The sequence below is a fragment of the Anser brachyrhynchus genome, assembly GCF_964034855.1.
Source record: "Anser brachyrhynchus genome assembly, chromosome: 24".
NCBI lineage: Eukaryota > Metazoa > Chordata > Aves > Anseriformes > Anatidae > Anser > Anser brachyrhynchus.
In genome coordinates, this window is record NC_137717.1 from 4,804,176 (window position 1) to 4,825,179 (window position 21,004).

General features: G+C 58.7%; 2 protein-coding genes across 52 annotated transcripts in view; one reads left to right on the plus strand and one right to left on the minus strand.

Moving 5' to 3' along the window:
* EPB41 (erythrocyte membrane protein band 4.1) overlaps nucleotides 1-4,455 on the plus strand; it is an 88,149-nt gene extending 83,694 nt beyond the window's left edge. For all 50 annotated transcript variants that reach the window (XM_080566656.1, XM_080566658.1, XM_080566673.1 and 47 more), the window contains one exon: nucleotides 662-4,455. The gene's annotated coding sequence lies outside the window, so the exon portion shown is untranslated. The remainder of the gene's footprint in view (nucleotides 1-661) is intronic.
* TMEM200B (transmembrane protein 200B) lies at nucleotides 1,922-19,441 on the minus strand. 2 transcript variants are annotated; one of them, XM_080566726.1, is made up of 3 exons: nucleotides 19,198-19,441; nucleotides 7,553-12,468; nucleotides 1,922-2,270 (listed from the first exon to the last, which is right to left on the minus strand). In XM_080566726.1, the coding sequence occupies exon 2, from the start codon at nucleotides 12,443-12,445 to the stop codon at nucleotides 11,240-11,242; it is 1,206 nt and encodes a 401-aa protein (XP_080422852.1). In that variant the 5' UTR covers nucleotides 12,446-12,468; nucleotides 19,198-19,441; the 3' UTR covers nucleotides 1,922-2,270; nucleotides 7,553-11,239. The 2 variants fall into 2 exon arrangements, with proteins under 2 accessions (XP_080422852.1, XP_080422853.1); XM_080566727.1 differs by lacking the exon at nucleotides 19,198-19,441 and adding an exon at nucleotides 18,578-19,024.
* Between the last annotated feature and the right edge of the window lie 1,563 nt (nucleotides 19,442-21,004).

Below are 21,004 nucleotides of genomic sequence, written 5' to 3' on the forward strand. Positions count from 1 at the left end.
TGACTCCTGCTCAGACTGTTCCTACTAAATCATTTAAGGCTGATGTAGCAGTCACAAATGCAGACTAATCCTGCAGTGGAAGTCAGCCAAAAAAAAAGGTCTAAAAGAAGCTACGTGCGTGATGAGGCTGCTGGATCTCACCAGCCACCTCCAATACCTCAGGAGCATCCTGACTTTCACAGATACCCCTGCCTGTGTCAGCTCCATGCAGTGGGGCCACCCCATCCTGCTGCTCCTGACATGCTCTAAAGGTCATTTTGCAGTTTGGTGGTTTGGGGAAAGAGTCTGGGGACTCCAGCTCCATCTGTGTGCCGGTGGTGTTGGTGCTCTCGTGCAGACAAAGCTGGTGCTCGCAGACTTGGGAGGTGGAACGGGAACAAGTTAGGCGAGAGGAAAGAGCGAGTCGTGTAACAGGCACTGTGGTTTCACCTTTTAACTCTCTACAAACTCTAACAAAAATGACAAGGGTTTTCTAAGGGCTCCTGGAGCTGCAGCTCTCAGCGTTGGCCCTTTGGGGAAAGGCGCTGAGCCTGGCCTCTGTGCCGCTGGCAATAGCCCATCTTTTGTTCTCGGCTCTCCGATGGCTTCAGGGAAGCGTGTTCTGCTCTTTCACAGAGAGCCGGTTGCTAGAAGCTGTAACTTACTGTGTTTCTCTTCCTAGGAAGCGTTCCTTCCAGACAACACCAGGAAAAAGAAACCCAGCAAAACTACAGAAAAACTACCTGGAGCACAAAGACCTCGGATTTACAAGACTTTACACTCAGAGAACATTCATATCATTTATTAGGAGTTGCGCTTTGACATTTTACTTGTGATTTTCCAGAATCCACTGGATCCTCTTCGATATAGTTCTTTTTTATATATATATTGTGACAAACAGTATGCCATATTTCTAACTGTACTGAATATTTTTTACAAGTTTTCAATTTTGCATTCCCTCTCACGCATAGCCTCTTCAGATACAGGCCCAAACACAAACCGCAGGGCTCAAAGGGTTGGTTTTGTGTTCCTTTTGTTTTTAAGTCTTATTCCCTCAGCCTTGTCAGGTATAATGGAGATAAGCCACACCAGCGCATATCCCGAGTGCAGAATCTGTGCTCGTGTTCATAAAGCAATGGGTCCTTCTGCCAGAAGAGTCAGTTTAAAAGGTCGGACTTGAGTTTGTGCAGCATTTCCACTTGCCTCTTGATTTTTAGCTCTAGGGAGTTTGGGACTCCAGCCGGGACACGGGGGCACCCAGAGCTTCTACCTTCACTTTGAGTTTCCTTACCTTTGGGTTTCAGACCCCGATGTTTGAACGCAGTAGGGTTGTGTGGTGTAGCATATGCACACAAATTAATAGTTGGCTAGATTTAAGGAATACTGGAAGTTGCTTCGAGTATCTTATACTGTGAATTCTAGAGCTTTAAGGGGACTGTGATAGGCACCTCACCTTCCTCCTGTGCATCTCTGCCTGTTTGTGTTTTCTAGATGCCATTAAATTAAAAAGCCCTTAGAAGTGTGTGTTTAAGATGTTTGGACTCTGAATGCTATTAAGGTAGGCTTATGCAGCATTCACAGTAACTGATTTTTTTCAGTGTCATAGTTTTTCACTTGTTGGTGTTAATTTTGTTGATTTTTAAATGTTTTTTTTGTAAGTCATGGGTTGGGTGGTTTTTTTTTTTCTCCCCCTTGCCAGTGCTTATTTAAAGCTAAACACATTACCCATGTATCAGGGCAAGGTGTTATATCCTACTATCATTTAATTTAAAATCCTTTAGACAATCCTTCCCTAGGCCTGCAAGCTGTATGTGGAGAGGCTGAACAAGCAACTGGGAGGTGTCAGGTGTTGCTGGTTGTGATAAAGCCAATCCAGCACACATGGGAAGTGCTGACACCCCCTCCTGGTTTAAGGGTCTGTACTTTGGATTTGTGACTGCCTTGCTGGAATGAAATACCAGGGCTAGCATCCGCATCTTTGGGCTTAGCTTACAGACCACATATAAAATGTCTTCTTTTTTTTTTAAAAAGGAAAAAAAAAGTGCATAGTGCTTGTTTGTAGACACTCCAGCCATCTGAACCACACAAATTCACCTTATGGCCTCTTCCTGCAGTCACTGCTGGAGTGTCCTGCAGGGGCTGTCACCAGCCAGGCGGCGACGACCCCAAAACTCACCGCTTCTCCCTGCCTGCCCCTCGGGCTGGGTGCGCTTCCCTCCACGGCGCAGGGGCTGAGCACTCGCTGCTGCTTCCTGAGCTTCGTGGGCATGCCCTGGTTTCTCCTTCCAGCACTTAAAAAGGAAAAGAAAAAAAGAAAAAAAAAATGTAAAGTCTGCCCAGACACTTGTGAACACTTTAGTAAGACTTTGAGGTTGTGATTATTTTATTTTTTTATGTAGTGTGGCACATTGGTAGCTGAGGGCGTGGAGTGCTTTGCTGCTGCTCCTCAGTTGAGGACGGGAAGAAAATGGCAATAAAAAAAGCTCTCTGCTATTTTAAATTTGAATAATTTCTTTCAGAAGTCACTGGATTTAGCTCAGGCTGCAAGGACTTGCTGTTTAGCCAAAAAACAGCCTTCGAACTACACTGTGGCTGAGTGTAGCTTCTCAGGTTCAGGTGCAATTTTAATTAAGCTGTCAGTATTGACCGGAGCCCATGCTGTAAACACTGGAGCTGCTGGATTTTTGCTTTCCTTGAGCCTTGCTGGTTGCGGGTGCCCCTGAGCCTGCAGCCTTCCCATCCTGCTGGCTGCTCGGGGGGCTCGGTCCCTTCCTGCGCTGCTCTGCCTCCGCCTGCAGGCACCTTCCCCTCGCTGTGAGCACCCCGCTGGGCACCGAGCAGGAATTAGGGAACCCAGTGCTCCGCAGCTGTAGTGCGGAGATCACGTCTTCCTCTTCATGCCTGCACAGCCCTCTCCTTCCTTTTCTGCACCACAGACCCTTTACTAGGTCAGTGTCTCTGCTCTCTGTCCTGGACTTAGTTGGGTAACTCTTGCCTTAAACACCCGTTGCGCTTAGCAGCTGTCTGGCGATGCCCATTTTCTAAGATTTTATTTTATTTTTTTGCCACTCGCTCCTTCCTTCTCACCCTGTAGCCGCTCACTGATGGGGAAATGGGCAGTAAACGGCAGAGCAGCCGTTAAGAGGATTTCAGAGCTCTACCAGACAAAGCCAGGGGTGAATTAAGTTTGTCCGTAGCACTTAAAGGCACTTGGCAGTCACAGGCATTTAGGGGGACGTGGTGCACGGCTGATGCCTGGCCCTTGATGTTCAGCTGGGGCTCCTGAGCCCTGACCAGAACAAAGCACCCCGAGTGTGAGCTTTCCAGGCTGTGAAACCCGCTGGCACCAGCGGCAGCTCCTTACCCAAAGGGCTGCAGGACCGTGTGCTTACCGTGGCTGCGCGTGCCCCTTTTTTAAGTGGGCATAAAATAGAATAATCCTTTTTTTTTTCTTCTCATTTTTTTCTTGGATTTTGGGTGGCTGTTTCCACGTTGCTCACTCCCTCTTTTAAGTTCCTGCTTTCCTTGCCTGTTTCAAGCACGTTATCCCCAGGTTCCTCCCTGGGGCGAGCGCACTTGCTGGAACTGCCTTCAGCCACGCTTGTTGGGCATCAGCCGGCATTTCCCCGACGTTTCCCCCGGATCTGACCCCACGGAGTGGGGGGACCCTCTCCCACAGCCACCCCAGCCCAGCTGGACGGAGCGGTGGCAGCGTGGGCAGAAGAGAAAAGCTCCCAGCGGCTCCAGCCCCCCCGGAGCAGGCTGCCCCCCGGCGCAGCGGGGCCGCCCGCACCCCTTCCTCCCACACCGCGCTTTAAGAACTTGGCTCCTGGCGTGCTGCGTTAGTCCCAGGGACAAAACAGCCCGGTAAGGTCTATTTTTATGAACGTTCCCAGCTCTTCCCACTCTACAAATTCACCCGGAGACTGTCTTGATTGTATAATATACATTATATGGAAGCTATTTATATATGAATGAATGTTTTTATAGAAAGGAAGGCGAGGAGCTCGTGACCTGGTCGCATCCATTAAACTGGAAGGGCAGCGCCGGCTGCCACACAGCAAGCTCTGAACAACACAGTGGTGTTATCACAGGACTGACTGATTTCTGGTTTTAATAAACTGTGGTTTGCTGATTTCCTAATTGTACAATTACCTTAAGAGGTGGTAGTGCCCCGACCTTAGAGATTAAACTTGTAAAAAAAAAAAAGAAAAAAAGATTTAGCTGAGAATATGAAGGAGCTTTGTAAAGTTTTTTTAAGGCAATTGTGAATTGTCTAGGCTAGCTGTTTACATTCTTCTTTATAAAAATAGGAACTTTTAAAATTGGCAAATCTTTATAGATTGGATAGCGATGGGAGCTGTTATTTTGGACTTTCATAGTAAATCAAAGGGAAAGTTGCCGTAGCATTTAGACAGATGTAAGTGTTCAGTATTGCTTCTTGTATTGCATTTTTCAATAAATTTTCAAACAAAACCGTCTCCCTGCCTCTAAAACCTTCTTCTCCCTCCTCCCCTTGTCCAGCAACCTGTTCCCAGCCCAGAGCTGGGGCAATTTGCTTTTCCAGCCCCTTGCCCCCCATCCCGCTGCTGTGCGCAGCAGCCGCTAGAGCTCTCCCGCGCTCCGTGCCCGCCACGGCTGCTCCCGCCGGCTGGAGCAGCTCCCAGCCAGGCACGTGCCGGGGTACAATGGTTGTACCAGAGCCTGTTCTCATCAAGGAGCACTGTATTCACTAAAGCATCACCGTTTAATATCAAAACCACCGGTGGAGCTCGGGGTGAGCGCAGGTGACAGCTTCTGCTAAGCAACCGCTGCCAAACCCAGAGCAAATGTGATTGAACTGGAGCAGGGATAGTGGCTAACGCTGCTTTTTTGGGGGCCTGGTTTATTTTTCTGGCTGCAGCAGCTTTCTCTAGGAGCAAGAGATGGACCGACAAGAATGCTGACGGAGCACCTTGGCTGCTAGCCCAAAAAAGAAACCAAAAGTCGGTCCCATTGCTGCAGGCTGGATGGGGCTGGGGCCTGCGGGATCAAGCACCAAGCGCTCCCTGCAGAGCCTGGGATCGCTTTTGCTGGCTCCTAACCAGGCACAAAGTTGCATCCCCGTGCCTCAGTTTCCCCAACAGGCAGAAAAGGTTTGCATAACCCTGTTGACACGAGTGTGAGTGACAACGTGGCCACACGAAGTCAACCCACTCTCACCTAAATCCACCGTGCCGTGCCGACAGCGCACGCTTGGCCGCGGGGCCAGGATGCTTTCAAGCCACTCCAAGTCTTAAATCTCAGCGTGCTGGAGGCAAAAATCAACAACAACAAAAAAAAAGGAGCTGTAGAAGCCAGCCACAAAGAGTTGGGTAACAGCCACCGCTGGAGCTGGCTCCTCCGCGATGTGTCAGAGCGCCTCGACTTACGGAGCGCAGCGAGGCAGAGCCGAGACACGTGTTGGCTCACCAAGCCAGCACGAGGCGTGCTGCAGGGCAGCTGGGGCCTGGGGCAGGCTCCTCGCTTTGTCTAACCCCATTAGGGTCACGGCGTATGGCAGCACGCCGAAATGCTCCTTAAATAACCCCGTCCCAGGAGCGGGGGATGCAGAGGACTGCAGCAAATCCCCCAGCACGACGCAGCCAGAAGCCGGCGCGGTGCCGGGGGGCAGTCGGCACCCAGCCTACCCCCGTCGCCCCCATCCCCATGGGGCTGCCAACCAGGAGACGCATTGGGCTCAGAAACATGAGTTTGGGGCAAAACTGGCAAAACCTGGAATTGCATCCAGCTGGGGAAGTTAAAACTTGGCCTGGAGACGGGGCTCTGCTTCCCTTTAACCCCTGCCTCAGTTTCCCTCATGCAAAGGCTGCCAAGCCTGGTGGTGTGTTGTTGCCTGGCTGCAAGCGAGGGGAAAAACAACAGGCAAACAAACACCATGGAAATCTGAAGAGATGCAAATAAAAAGGGATAAACAAACCCGTCCCAACAACAGAGCCCCCCAGGGGCCCCGCACCAAGGAGAACGGCCCCATCGTGGGGCTCCCATCCATTTGGAGGAGCCGAAAGCACCGCTCCCCCAGCCCCAGCCCCTGCCCCGGTCCCGCTGGGAGCAGAAAGACCCCACTCGCACCCCAGCCTGGGATATTTTTAGGCCGTGCCTTCGGTTTCGGGGGCCGTGGCGGCCGCTGCTTTCCCGTGGGTCAGGGCACGGTGCCGGGGCCGCTCTCAGGGCCTGGGGACAGGGCCAGAGTGCCCGGGTCCCACTCTGCTCTGCAGGGTCGCTGCTGTCGCTTATGAGGAAGCCAGGAGTGATTTAGGTCCCATTTAGGACCCACAGCCCTTTCCCCTGCCCAGGAGCAGGGCACTGGGGCAGGCTCGCACCCCAATACCCACATCGCTGCAAGGGGGATAGGGCTGGAAACCTGCCTTTTGTGCCCTGCTGGGGTGCCCCACCGGGCTTCTAAAGGCTCAAAATGGAGGAGCTGCATCTGCAGGAGCTGGTGGGGCTGAGCCCTGAGCCTTGCCCTCCATAGCTGGGGAAACTGAGGCACGGGGGGTAAGCCCTCGTGATGCCCTGGCCCCCTTCTCTCCATCACCCCCAAGATCTGGGGGAGCAGAGCATCCCCATTGCTGTGCAGAGCACCCAGGACCAACCCAGGCCCAGGGAAGCTCCAACAGCTCCAGGAGGCCTCGCTCCAGTGCACACCAGTACGGCCCAGTGGCTCCACACTGGGCTTCCTAAACACTGCAGCCCTGATTTTGCTGCTCCATCGCCAGCACCATCTCTCCTCCAAAACCCAAAGAGCGGGGGAACCTCTGTCCGTTTGTCCAACCGTGCCCAGAGCCCCTCGCGCAGCTCCCCACCAGGGTACGGCCAAGTGATATTTGGGGACCCCAGCCTTGATGTCCCCAAAGCGTGGGTACAGCCCCAGCACCCACGGGACAGGGACACCTCGGGTGGTCGTGGTGTTTGGTGCCACCAGACATTTCCCCTGCAGGACACTCTCAGGGGGGAAAGGAAAGCGCAAAGGAGCCTTTCTACGTGACAGAATTGTGGAAATTTTGTATTTGGGATCCAAAGGCTGGGGAAGACGAGCCCCAAGCCCTGATGGGCTCTGAACCAAGGCCCTGGAGATTTGGGCTCCAGCTCCACTGCACTTGACTTCCAGGGGACAGACAGGGGCCAGCGCAGGTATGGGCTGGCGGTGGTGTATCGGGCCTCGGAGCTCAGCTCAGCCCTTCCCACCCGGGACTAGCTGATCCTACAGAAGCCCTGTGGGGGCCACGGAGCCTCATCAGGCCACCCCAAACCTATAACGGGACCCCCATTTTTAACCAGCAGGGTCTCTCACCAAAAAGCACCACGCCACCACTTGGCACAAGAAGCGACACCCCCTGCGCAAAGCCCCACGGCTTTATCTTCCCTGCGCAGTGCCTATACAAGGAGATTTATAGCAGAGCACTCTCCCTAAATAATGCACCAGCACTTGAATTCCCTGGCTGTACTACAAGTGCACCGCTGCTAGCAGAGAGCTTTCCTTCGCGTAGGCTTTAAATCTCTTTTAAAAAAAAAAAAGATAGAAAGAACTTACCAGCCAGGCAGAGTCGTGGTTGTTGCTTCGTTCGGAGAGGAGCAGGAGGGGAAATGGCTGCAGACGAGCCCCAGGACAGCAGCGGGGCGGGCAGCAGCTGAGCACCTTCAGGTGCTGGGGTGGGCGCAGCTGCGGGCGATGCCGCCCAGCTGGGGGCTCCCCGGCTGCATCCTCCCCACCGCACCTCCCGGGCACAAAACGCAGCCTTTTCCCCCGGCCTCTTTTCCAGGTTTTGTCCGATTTTGTCCCAAATTACGGCTAGATAAGGAGAAAGTGCCCAGCATCACCTCGTGCAGCGTGGGATGCTTTTGTGATGGGTTAACTTCACGGCAAGGGGAACGGGAAGCGCCGCTGCAGCGATAAAGCACCAGCGCTGGGTCCCAAAGCAGAGATGGAGGTGGGGGACACGTGGGTGATGCTCCCCATGGATAGAGCACAGGTCTCCTCGCTGTGCCGCGTCAACCAAGAAAGCAGTTGTGCACTTGGAACATTTCCTTTGCAGCTGGGGATTGCCCCTCCGTGGGGCAGCTCCGGGATGGATGCCCCGGAGGGCAGGAGGGAGCAGCCGAGCCCAGCCCGCAGCAGCCCACCCAGGGCCGGGTTTGTCCTCAAGTTTCTGGCCACTGCTTTCCAACACACGGCTCCTGGGCCCGGCACTGAGTTTGGCTGCAGCTGCTTCCATGCGAAGGAAAAGTTATTTTCAGACCGAAGCAGCCTCCTGGCACGTCCCCGCGCTGCTGCTGCAGGGCAGGCCCCCTCGGTGACTTCTTGTTTGTTTGCTTATTGCATTGAACCCGTGCCTAAATCGTTTGGAGATTAAGTGGCAGCGTAAAAGCCGGGATCGCAGCCAGGGCAACCCCGGGGCAGCGCTGCAGGAACCCGAACCCCGAGCCCCTTTCTGCTTCCCCGCAGCCCTGGGGGAGCCTGCGTGGGACACCCCGGGGGGCTCCCCGTGCAGCGTGGGACAACGCGCTGCAGGTGTATGCGGGGCTTAGGGGTGCTTTGCAGCAAAGGGGGGGGTAAGAGAGGGTGAAGCGTTCAAAAGACGAGGTAGAAATTCAAATGAAAAAGTAAAAGAAAAAAAAAAAAAACACACAAAGAAACAAGCCACGCCAAATTTCCAAAGGGGGAAAAAGAAACATGGCGTGGAAAACCCTGACTGGTCTAAAACCGGTCGTTTGCATCCTTTAGGCTTTAATCTGCTTTTTCCCAGCCCCGGTGCCAAGCACTATCACTAATGAGGGGCGAGGTGCCAGCCGATGAAAGCTTGGACGAGCGACAGCAGCAGCTCCAGCCCTGCCATCCCCTCGCCCCACCGCCCCGTCCCTGTCCCCAGCGCCGCACGCAGCTGGCACAGCCCCACGTGGTGACAAAGGGCTCCTTGGCTGTGACAAGAGCCAGCGGCCGGGACGGGGCTGCTCTGCCCCAGAGCTGCTGGGGACGATTGTGCCGGCAATGTGGGTTTTTTTTTGCCAGAATACGCAGTTGCCAAGCCCAAATGTTCTGCAGGGATGGTTTGGTCTGAAGAAAGCTGTTGTCCCTGCAGTCTCCAAGTCCAAAGCTCTGTACTTGCTTCAGAAGGAGAGGAAGAAACAGGATCAAAAGAAAAAAAAAAAAAGAAAAAAGAAAAAAACACATTTAACACAGAGAAAACATATTTCAGCCATTGACACTCGGCTCCACACCACGGCTGGCTTTGTTCTCCGGATGGGAGAGGGCAGGGATCCAGCCCAAGCTGCGCAGCCACATTTCTGCGCCTCCCAAGTCGCTGCCGAGCGGCGCTCCCGTCCCCGTGGTGTCCTCAGCACCCCAGGACGCCCGCTGCTGCCTCCAGGAAGGGGCTGGTGTCCCGGGGCAGGACAGGCTCTGCTGAACACCACTCGCTTCTGGACCCACGGCAGGATCAGGCATGGGTCACGGTGCTGGATGCTGCAAAAATCCTCCTCTGGTTTGTCCCCGACGTCGCCGCGGCGTGCAGGGAAAAGGGGAGCGCAGGGGGATGCTTTGCAGCCCGGCGCCCACCCGGTGCCCCCCTGTGTCCCACCCCATGTCCTACCCCTCATCCTGTGCCTCTGCCAGAGCAAACCACGGGGACCTCTGTGACCTCTGGTGCCTCCTCCTGCTGGGACCAGGCACCTCCTCGCCCCCCTTGCCCAGGACTGTGAGCTCTTCTGGGTGGCTTCAGCTAGGGGGACACTGGAGGGACAATTCAGGGCATGGCAAAGGCACCACGAAAGGGTTGGGAAAGAAATGCTGGAGCAAAAATTGCTCATTTGTGAGAAAAAGGAGCAGCAGATGCTTCTTCCCCTCGGCGAGCCACCCCCCCGCCGAGGCTGTCCGACCTGAAATCCCAGCTCGGGCACCCACACACGTCACAGGCCCCAGGAGCCAAAACGGCACCAAATAACATGAGGAAATCAAACAGCACCACAAAACCAGCACACACACACCCCGCTCTCTGCCCCATCACATCCCCCTGCTGCCCACATCCTTCACCCCAGTAGGAAAACTCCCGTTGCCCCAAAACCGGCTTTGGGAATGGCTGCACCCCAGAAACTCCCCCATTTGTAGTGATTTCACAGCTGCCTGGACAGCACGAGGGTGGGCGGCAGCACCTGTGTCTGCAGCTGCCCTGGGCACCTTCTGCATCACCTGGCGCTTGTCGCCTTATCTGCAAATACTCAGCTGGGGCACACAGCATCCCGACTGCACGAGCTGCACAGGGCGGCGCTGGACCTCCCTGGAGGATGCTGAGCCCGGATGGAGGCAGCAGGACCCCGGAGAGGCACAAAACCCACGGACCTGGCTCTGGTTCTGCTCACCCGCCCTGCTGGGGTGAGGATGAGGAGCGGGAAAAAAGGGCTGAGGCTTCCCACGAGTTGTGCTCTGAGCACAACCGAGGTGTCGGGCTGGAGGCCGCCGTCCCGGCACCACCGGTGCCCGCAACACTTGGCTGTGGCAATGCTCGCATCCTGAAATGTGGCCCAAGCACACAAAAAACCCTCTGATTTTTGGAAGATGCCACCCATACCGACACTTGGGCATTCCCTATAGAAAAGCGAGAGCTCCAGGCTTTGCAAAGGAGTGCTAACACAGGTCCATACCTCGCCTCGGGGCAAACCTGGGCACTTCCAGGAACAGTGGCAATTTGCAAGGGCTGGCAAATGGCCACAAGCAAGCACTGACATTTCTCCGGGGGAAAAAAAAAAAATCTCCCCATGCACAAATATTCCCATGCACACATGGGGCTGAAGCGGTGGGGACGTCACGCTCCCGACCCCGAGCACCCCCAGGGCGAGACGAGGCGGCACCGCATGGCATCGAGAGAACATTTAATGGCCCGGCCGGGCTGACGTGAGCTGCTCAAGCAAATTTCCCCCTGGGGCTGGGTGGGAGAACCCCCCCGGTGCCCCCACCCTCGCCCCGGTGCAATGAAGTGCCGTGGGGTTTTGCACACCCCGTGTCCCCGTCCCATGGTCTGCGTTGGGTGTCAAAGCGAGGGCTCCTCCGGGAAAGCCGCCAGCAGAAGGGCTTGTAGGGCCGGGAGCATCCAGGAGGAAGACGATGAGGAAGAGGAGCAGGCAGGGAGGAGCGCAGGTCCCAACCCAGGAGCCTTCCCCGAGATCGGGGACCCCTCGGTGTGGCGATGTCCTCTTAAAAACCACGACCCCGCAGCCCGTGGGGCCATCAGACCCGCGAGCCCCCCTCCACCCCGACTGCCCAGGAGCTGGGCCGGGGCTCGGCGCGGCGCGGGGTCTCGCCGGGCTCCAGCAGCCGGTCCGAGGACTCGCCCCGGTTCTCCAGTTTGGCGTAAGCCCCCGGGGTGACGTGGTCAAGCCGGGGCCAGCTCCGGTTCTTGCGGTCCTTGATGGGAGCCACCAGCAGCACACCCGGCCAGCCCAGGTCCAGGGACTTGGAGTGCCCCGGGTTGTGGGGCTGAGCATCGGGGCCGAGCTCCGCCACGGGGCAGCCTTCCTCCATGGTGACGATGACGTGGCCACCACGGTGCTCCTGGCCCCGGGACGCGACGCCGCTGCCACCGGGGGACAGCAGAGCCCAGGGGGGTGGCGGGGCTTCGGCAGGGGGCTCGGCTGCCTCCACTGGCCCCCCAGCCCCCCGCGTTGCTGCGTCCAGCAAGCGGTTGTTGAGCTTGATGATGGGCAGAGCCAAGGCGCCGACGGCGGAGGAGAGCCCGAGGTTGCCCTCCGAGTGGAGGCTGAGCAGGGAGGCGGTCGGGGAGGCCCCCGGGCGCTGCAGGAGCTCGGCCGTGGTCTGCAGCCGGTTGGGGCCGTAGCAGTCGGCCCACTTGCTGCCCAAGGACAGGTCCACCTCGTAGCAGCCCTCCAAGCACTCGGGGCTGGCCTTGGGTGCCAGCGGGGTGTCCGCATCCTCGGGGCCGGTCCCCTCGGGGAGACCCGTGGCCATGCAGTAGAGCCCCTTCTGCATCAGCATGCGGGTCTCCATGTCCCTGTTCTCATAGAGCATGGTGTTGGCGCAGATGAAGATGAAGAGCCCGATGCCCATGATGACGGGGCCGATCAGCTTCAGCTTCTCGCTGTGGGGCACGGGGCGCCCGGCAGCCGCCTCCCTCCTCATGTCCCCCACGGTGCTGGCATTCCCCGCTCCGGCTCCGGCACCCCCGTGCCCCCGGTGAGGCCAGTAGCCCACCACGGCGATGGTCATGCCCACCAAGACCACCGAGATGCCCACCATGACGAAGGCTCCCGACGGCGAGCGCATGCGGAGCTGCCCCTTCACCGGCACCTCCGGCGGCGACTTGCGGCGCAGCCTGCGGCCCCGGCGCCGCGGCGGGACTGGGGGGGCCGTGGGCTTGGTGCCCCCCGCCGCCGGCTCCCGCACGGGGCCGTTGGGTTCGGCGCTCTCGGCAGTCATCGTCGCCCTCCCGGCCGCTCCTCCTGCAGGGTGGGGAAGGGAGAAGGGGAGAAAAAGAGGTGGAGAAGAGTCACTCGATGGCCCGGGGGTCCACATGCTTGGGATGGTGGGGACATGGGGACCACGGGGACACTGGGAGCATGGGGATGCTGAGGATATGGGGACCGCAGGAACACTGGGATGCTGCGAACATGGGAGGCAAAGGGACACCGTGGTTATGGGGGCACCAGGAGGATGGGGACCACAGGGACACTGAGCCCACTGCCTGCACCACAGCAGGGCCCAGCAGGTTTGCTCTCCTCTCCAGCCTGCCCGCTTCCTTCTCGTTATTTCTGCCTCCCTGCTGGTGGTAGTAGGGCTGAGGGGCTCCTTCACACCCACCAAAGCCCTAAAAACCCTGAGCTGTGCAGGGCAGCTGGCATGGCCAGGACCCTCTGCACCCCATGCTGCAGAGCCTGCCCTGGGTCACCGTGCCCTACGGCACCTGCAAAAGGGTGGCAGCAGCAAGCTCAGCGCGGTGACAGCAGGGGAAAGGGCTGTTTATTAATCCAATTGGGAAACTGAGGCACGGAGACGGGCAGCTGCAGAACAGCTCTCCAAAGCCACCAACACTGCGCATGTAACCAACCCCCCACCAAAGGTTTGACAAGGCAGCAGCATCACGGCGCCCTGCGAGCACCGCAGTCGCTCCCCGGCTTGCTCTGCTTGCTGCCAAAGTGACCCAAACCGATAAAGGAACACAAATGTGCCCTGGCCAGCCAGGTGTCCTGGCCCTGCGGCGAGCACCGCGACACTGCAGCCCCCACACCCCAGATTCGTGCTGGGCCAGAGCCTTGTGGCACGCAGCCGGTGTGATTTGGAGGCTGCAAAAGGAGCCAAGCACCACTTAGGGATGGGGGGAACCAGCCTGGCCCCGGTAATTAAATCTCGGAGAGGTTCATCTGCCTTTTCTGGGGGCTGCCGGGAGAGCTCCTGGGCAGGATTTAAGCCGCAAGAGTTCAAGGCCTTTGCTGGGATGGGCATGCTGGGTGCTGGGGGGGAAGCTGCAGGGCGGCCCCGAGCCAAGGGACGCTGCGGGACAGGGGTCGTCGCGCCTCCGAATCAGCCGCAGCAGCACGGGGAGGCTCCGGGCACCGCGGCAGCAGTGGGAGCAGCCCGACGGCACCGCGGTGAGAAGCCAGAAAGTAAAACCGATTGGGAACGCAAGGGCGTGGGGTCAGGGAGGGGAGGTGACCGGGCTCATTTACTTCCCGAGATGAATGGAGTGGCAAGAGCCAGCAAGCAGCATCACCGGCGGGAGGAAAATAAAATACTGAGGTTTTTCTTCCCAGTCTTAATCATCTTAAGGTGTTATTAGCATCCCATGGAAGGGAATTAAAGATATGAGTTTCAGGATGACAGCGTGTTCCTGGCACAAGGCTGTCAAGCTGTGACAATTCGAATGAGGGAGATTTAAAAAAAATAAAAAAATAAAGCCCCAAACAAAAAGAACCCAAAACCCCCAGCTCGCTGCTGTGAGATTTCAAATGTTTCTCTGAAACAAGCTGATAAACCTGCATCGCAAGGCAGATAATACAATAAACATTGCTATAGGAAAGCAACGGCCACCCCAAATGGCAAAATGAGGTTTTAAATGTTTTAGTCCCGAGGGAAACAAGCGGGCACTCCAACACTTCCCAAGGTGTTCTTCCACCTCGAGCACCCTGGCTCAGGGTCCCCAGCTTTCTCCAATTCCCATCCTAAATTCAAACTCTCAAATATTACATGTCAAACGTTAAATGCCTTGCTGGTAACTTAGGGCTTAAAAAAATGGGAAAAATGGAAAAAAAAAAATAAATTCCAGAGCCGTGCAAAGGTTGGGGGAGGGAGGATAAAGGCACAACCCCCCCGGTGCCTGGCCCCTGCCCTGGACCTGCCACGAGCGCGCAGCCAGCTCCTATTTTTGGCAGCGAGCCCCAGCTGTGCCTCTTTACACCGAATTCCTTCGCTATCTCCTGCACCTCCCCGAGCCCCCCCGCCGCCGGCTGCTCACCAAAGCTCACACCAGGACCCCCGAGCATCCCTGCTTGGGGCCAGGATGCTCTCTCCACGCCTTCCCATCGTATGTGGCTCAGAGCCAAGGCACGGGGACATCAGTGGGCAGTGCAGCACGAGGTGCTGCCGTCTGTCCCCTCCCTGGGGGCGAGCCCCCTCCATGGGAACCCCCCTGCAGCCCCCCCCGGAGCCCTTCGCCCCCCGCCCCAGGTGCCGGGGGTGTTTCTGGCCCCGCCGCTGCCCCCTTATCTCCCCGCCGCCCGATAGCTGCCTGCTTGCAGAAGTTGCAGCATTTAATTGCTCATTGCTGGAGATGGTTGTTCCCAGAGTTCAAAACCATTATTTTTATTAATAGAATCCCCAAGGTTATATAAGCTCTTTAGGGGGAAAAAAAAATAATATAAAAAAAAAAAATCCAGCGTTGGCATCAAATTCAGAAGCTCGCAGACACCAGCGCTCCAGCCACTGGGTTGATTTGCTGTGGCACCGCACGGGGCCGAGTCTGGGGGCAGCGACGAGGGTCCTGGTGGCACTGCCAGGGTGGGGGGACAGCCCCGTCCCTCCGCGGGGACAGCTGGTGGCCTCGCTCCCTGCCGGCCTCCTCCCTCCTTAAGGCCTGACCTGACGCCTTGGTTTGGGAAGGGTTCCCACCCCAGGGGAGCAGAAATGTAAACGTCATTAGTGTTATAGGGCGAGATGACGGCTCGGCTGCCGTGCTGCCAGGTTCGGGGCTAAGCTCCCAATCCCCGCAATAAGCCCGGCATTAAAATAAACGCAAATATTTCTCTAATCCCCCCCACCATGAAGGCGTATTGCTGGCTCCACCCTCCCACCCCAATCCCTCCTTCGCAGGCAGACGTCCCGAAAATGTGATGCTAAATCCCGACGTGTCAGAGGGCAAACCCGCAGCCCCCGGGGTACGGTGGCACCGGGGAGGGTCCCTCCGGCTGGCGGGGACCTGCATCCCTTGGGTGCCCTGGGATGTTCAGCCCTGCGAGCCTGCACTGCCTGTGTTAATTTGCAGCATGCTGTGGCCCATAAAAAGGCAGATTTGGCCTCAAAACCTCCCTCAGGACAAGGGATGAGGGCCCGGGGCTGTGCCAAAGGGGACGGCAGCCCCGTGGAGATGCAGCAGGATGATGGCTGCACAAGCCTTTCTCCACACGTGGCTTGCAAAACTTCTCCAAAACATCCCCCCCAGCTCCTCAAAACACACCGGGGAGCCAGGCCGATGAGGAAGGCAGAATCTGTGCCTTCGTGGAGAGCTCTGCCGCTGTCTGTTGTAGGCTGGGAGACCGAAGGGTCTGCGCGCTCCGTCTGCGCAGCAGCTTCCAGCAGCGCTGACACAGCCCCAGTGTCCCCCGCGGGCACAGAGGGAAGGAAGCAGCCCAGGCTGGAGCAAAAGCTGGGGAAATCACCGACAAACAGCAAACACCTCCTTTTTCCATTTCTTTTTTTGGATATATTGTGACTTTAAAGCTGCTCCACCTCTCAGTTTTTGGAAGGAGACAAGGTTGAAATCCATCACCCAAGCGCCCAGAAAAGCACCAGCGTGTTTAAAGCCGCGGTGATGGGTGAGACCCAAAAGCCCCGGCGGCACGGCTCAGCCCCTCCGCATGGCCACGTGCTAAAATAAAACCAGTTTCAGACCGCTTCCAGCTCCTGAGATCCCGATGCCCCTTGAAGCCGAGCTCCACCCCCCGTGCAGCACAGGGGGACCCGGGCCGCTGAGACCCGTGGGTGCGAGGACGCGCCGAGCTGCGCCACCCCGCCCCGGCTTCCCCACCCACGGCGAAGGTGAGAGCGTGGTAATTACAGTCTGCGCCGAGCTGCGCCGGTTAAAAATAACTCCGTAACCTCCAACGCCGCCCCAGCACGGGGCTCTGGCGGAGCAGCACCCCGACACCAGCTCCCCTCTCCCATCCTCGCCTCCCCTCCCGGCAGGAGGCAGGATGGGGCCCGCGATGCCGCGGAGCCGCCTCGGTCTCCGGGCGCGTGCACGGCTCACAAGCACCGCGCGCAGCCTTCATGCCGGTGCCGTGTTCTCTCCAAACAACGCTTGCTGGGGCCAAGGAGTTTGCAGGATCCAGCCCAGCCCTCTGCTGGTTTCTCACCTGCAGCTGACTTCTCCCCAGCAAGGGGACCCCCCAGCTCACTGCCTCCAAATTTCCAGCTGCCTTTTTCCCCTCTTTTGGCCCAGCAATCTCAGCGTGACGAACTCGCCCCCAGCCTGGCTGCACCCTGCAGTCCTGTCCCTCCTCCTTTCCTCTGTTCTCAGTCCACTTCAAATTCCCCCCTTGGCTACGCATTAAAGGTGTCCAGACGGAAGGAAAAAAAAAAGATGAAGAGCAGGAAAAAAAAGATGACGAGGGTGTCTCGGCAGAGGAAAGCCCTGTTTAACATCCCAGCAGCTCTCAGCCCAACGGGGCAAAGCCTCCTCCAGGCTTGGTCCCTGCGGGTAAATCCCCACGTCGAGCCCACAGCACAGGCACGCTCCCAGCACAGGGACAAAAAGCAGCTCTCCAGCTCCAGCTTTTGCTGGGGACACCCGTTAATCAATCGTAATTAATTAAGCTCCCTCGCAGAAGCTTTCAGGCAAGCACAGTAACTCTGAGATTATCACGGCTCGGGAGGGATCATCACAGCTCCAGCCCCGGGCTGGGGGTCTCACGCCTGCTTTTACCCAAGTTTCGGAAATGTTTTCACCGCAGCCTTTGCTGCAGAGCAGCAGACCCCAGGTGCGACCTGTCCATGGCCCAAAGGGGACAACGGCCCACCAGACTGAGACATCCCCGTTTCGTTTCTGCACCCCCGTTTTCCCAGGCGAAAGGATGGGGTGCAGGGGGTGCAGGGGGTGCAGGGGGTGCACCAAGCGCTCAGTGTCGGAGATGTCCCCAACACGCCTGGCCGGGCAGGATGCTTGGTGGCTTCCTCGCCAGGAGGTGACCGATGTCACTTGGAAATGAGATGCAGGGCAGTGGGCTGGGGGTGCTGCAGAGGTTTGGGGACATAGCTCGGCCCCTTTGCTCCCTGCCCCGTGCTCGATGATCCCCAGCCAAAGGGGTCCCCGTGGGCGCGTGGCCCCGTTCCCCTTGGCTTCTCCCAAGGCCCCCCTGCTCCCGAAACGGGGCCATCTGCTAAATTCCTCCCTGCCCCTCAGGCAAAGAAAGTGTGTGGAAACATCCGACTGATTGCTAATTACGAGAGCTTGCCTTACCCAGATTTGCTCTGCTAATTAGACTAATCTCCACGGCTGGGAGATGAGCTGCAGTCACCCGTGGCGAGGAGATCACGCAACTTGGACGGGCACTTAACTCGTGCCAGGCCCCTGGAAGGGGGCTGCAATTCCCGGCCCTTTCTGACGGGCCATTGTTTAATGAGACAATAGAAACGCAGGCGAATTTTGTGTCCCTCCTCCAAGCCCATTCTGAAATCAGGACATCTGCATTGCTCAACTTTTTGATATGAACCAGATGCAAATAATTAATAAATCCAAATTCAAGATAATGCAGGCATCTAAATTTAAACTGAGAACGGATTTCTAATGTCAGCTTTTTGCTTCCTTGAAGGGGGAGGAGGCGTGGGGAGCTCAGAGGGATTTCCTGGGAGAATTCCTGCCTCGGGAAGCCGAGCAGGGTGGCAGAGCACGGGAAGAAGGCTGCAGCCAAGCACCTTGCAAAAATCATCACCGCCGAGAGAGAAGGAAGGAGGGAAAAACCCCCTCGGCTGGGATTTCCAGGGAATTGGAACCAAACTCTTTCTGAATTTGGCACCTTCCCTTCTGCGCCTCTGAAAATCCCTGCCAGGGTGGAGGAAGGGAAGGGACGGGGGGCTGCCAAGTGCTCCACGCTCGCGGGCACAGACCGAGCTCCCCAGCGGCTCCAGGCAGGCGCGCTCCGTCCCCCCCGACCCTGGGACCCCGCGCCTCGCTGCGTGCAAGCGGGGCTGGCGGAGAGAAGTTCCCCGAAGCGTTCCCAGCTGGGATCGCTCTTGTCTCCAGCAGTTTAAACCTCACGCCTCCCCTGCCCTGTGCCCTGCTTTACCTTGCTTTACCCCGCAGCCCCATCCCCAAATTCATGAGCAGGAATCAAAACCCACCTGGGAGTGACACAGGACAGATGCGGGTCCCCCCCTCCGAGCGGGCTCAGCCACCGGTGCCAAAAGGCCCTCCCGATCCCCAGCTCGGGGAGCTACCAGGATAATTTCCACCCACTTCTCCTCTCTAGAGCGTCTAAATCAAATCCTGCGCGGGGATTAGCTCCGTGACCAGCCCTCACGTAAACCCTCTGCGAGGAGACTCAGGGAACTGCAAAAAGTGCTGGGATTTGGGCACTAGAGCCGGAGCCCCTGCCTGGCTCCTGGCTCCTGGGTGTGCAAGGGTGCGTGGCTGGGTGCGTGTCTGGGTGCGTGCTTGCACGTGAACGTGTTCATGTGTGTGTGCGTGTGCATATGTGCGTGTGCTCTTGCTCCAAGCACCCGGGTCCCCTCGTGCCAGTGTTCCCACGCGTGTCCGTGCCCACCCGTGGGTGCCGGTGCCCGGGGGGACGGGACGTGTGTCCGTCTGTCCACCCCCTGTCCGTGTGTCCGTGCTCCCGCCGCTGCCCCGCGCCCCCTCCGGGCCCGTACCCCCGGCTCCCCCCCCCCGGTCCCCCCCCCGTTCCCCCCCGGCTCCCCCCGACCCCCGGCCCCGCTCCCCGCCGACCCCAGCCCGCACTCACCCGCCGAGCCCTGCGCCTCCCGCCGGGACCGGGACCGGGACCGGGACCAGGACCGGGACCGGGACCGGGACCGGGACCGGGGCCGGGGCCGGGGCCGGGGCCGGGGCCGGTCCCCCGGGGGCGGCGGGCGCTGGGGGCCGCCGCCGCGGCCGGGGCCATGGAGGGGCGGCGGAGCGGCTCGGCTCGGCTCGGCTCGGAGCGGGGCGGCGGCGGGACCCGCCCGGCCCCGGGTCCCCTCCCCGCCCGCCCCGGCCCCGGCCCCGCGGGGAGGCGGAGCGCGGGGCCCGGAGCATCGCCGGGGAGGGACGGAGGGAGGGATGGAAGGATGGAGGTTGGCGCGGGGGGGGGGTTGCAGGGGGAGAGCATCCTTAGCCCCGGGCCACCGAGAAGTTGGCCCCGCTCCGTGGAGCTCTGCCGCGGCACCCGGGGGGGCTCCTGCCCAGCCCCTGCTCAGGGAGCGCACGGAGGTCCCCTGGGGGTCTCCCACCCGCGCCGTGGGCGGCCCCCCTCCCGGCTCCCCCCTCCCGCAGCGGGGACCCCCCCGGCCCGGCAGCCCCGTGCGCAGGATGGGACCCGCTGAGACCCGAGCAAGGCGCTGGGAGCCCGGCGGTGGGTGAGCCCTGGGGAAGGAGACCCTGCCCCTGCCCCTGCCCCTGCCCCTGCCCCTGCCCCTGCCCCTGCCTCTGCTCCTGCCCCTGCCCCTGTTCCTGCCCCTGCCTCTGCTCCTGCTCCTGCCCCTGCCCCTGCCCCTGCTCCTGCTCCTGCCCCTGCCCCTGTTCCTGCCCCTGCCTCTGCTCCTGCTCCTGCCCCTGCCCCTGCCCCTGCCCCTGCCCCTGCCCCTGTTCCTGCTCCTGCCCCTGCCCCTGCCCCTGCCCCTGCCCCTGCCCCTGCCCCTGCCCCTGCTCCTGCCCCTGCCCCTGCCCCTGCTCCTGCCCCTGCCCCTGCCCCTGCCCCTGCTCCCGCTCCTGTCCGCAGGGCAGGGATGTGCCCAGATCCCGTTGTGCCCAGCCAGGCCACGGCAGCTGAGCTGGGAGCAGGTCTGCAGCAGCAGGACCTTTTACTTTCTCCCTTCCAGCCGTACGGCTCCAGAAGAGTGCATCAGTTGGAATGAAAGCGTGATCCTAAGTTCACTTTCCAGCCAAGCTGCTTGAAGGCAGCCCCCCGCAGACGCTGTTTAAGCAGGTTCCTGAGTGCTCTCCCCTCTTAGGCAGGCACAAAGAGGAGAGGCTGTGAAAGCAGCTGGATTTCAGCATCCCACTTTGCTTCTCTTCCCCTGGCCGTGCTGGAGACACGCTCAGCCCCTCTGTCAGTCCCAAGGACCATGACACTGCACAAGCTGCACCAAGGTGCCATCCCACGGCCCCAGATGCCAGCGGCACTTTGAGATGCCCGAAACAACCAGCCCAGCCTTCCCCCGTGTGCTCTCACACCGGCACGGCACGGCGTGTCCATCAGTGGAGATTCGCCCTCATTAAACCCCTCTGCCACTCGTCTTTTGCAGGCAGGTTCTTTATCAGGCTTTAATTAAAAATGTGCCAGGCTTGGACTCCCCCTCCTCACCACGGTTGTGGCAAATCTAAGATCATCAGACCAGATCCCTGCTTTCCCCAGAGAGCCACAAAATACAGCTCCACTGTTCCCAACGTGATTGGAGTCACAGCATCCCATGGCCTGTAAGTTAATGCAGTCTGCAGGCATCCGGCTTTATTGCAGGGACCATTGCTCGGGAAGGTTTTTAGGGACAAAACTCAGATCCGGGGCTCAGGCTGCTCCTCACCCATCTCCGGCAGGGGAGCATCACCCAGTG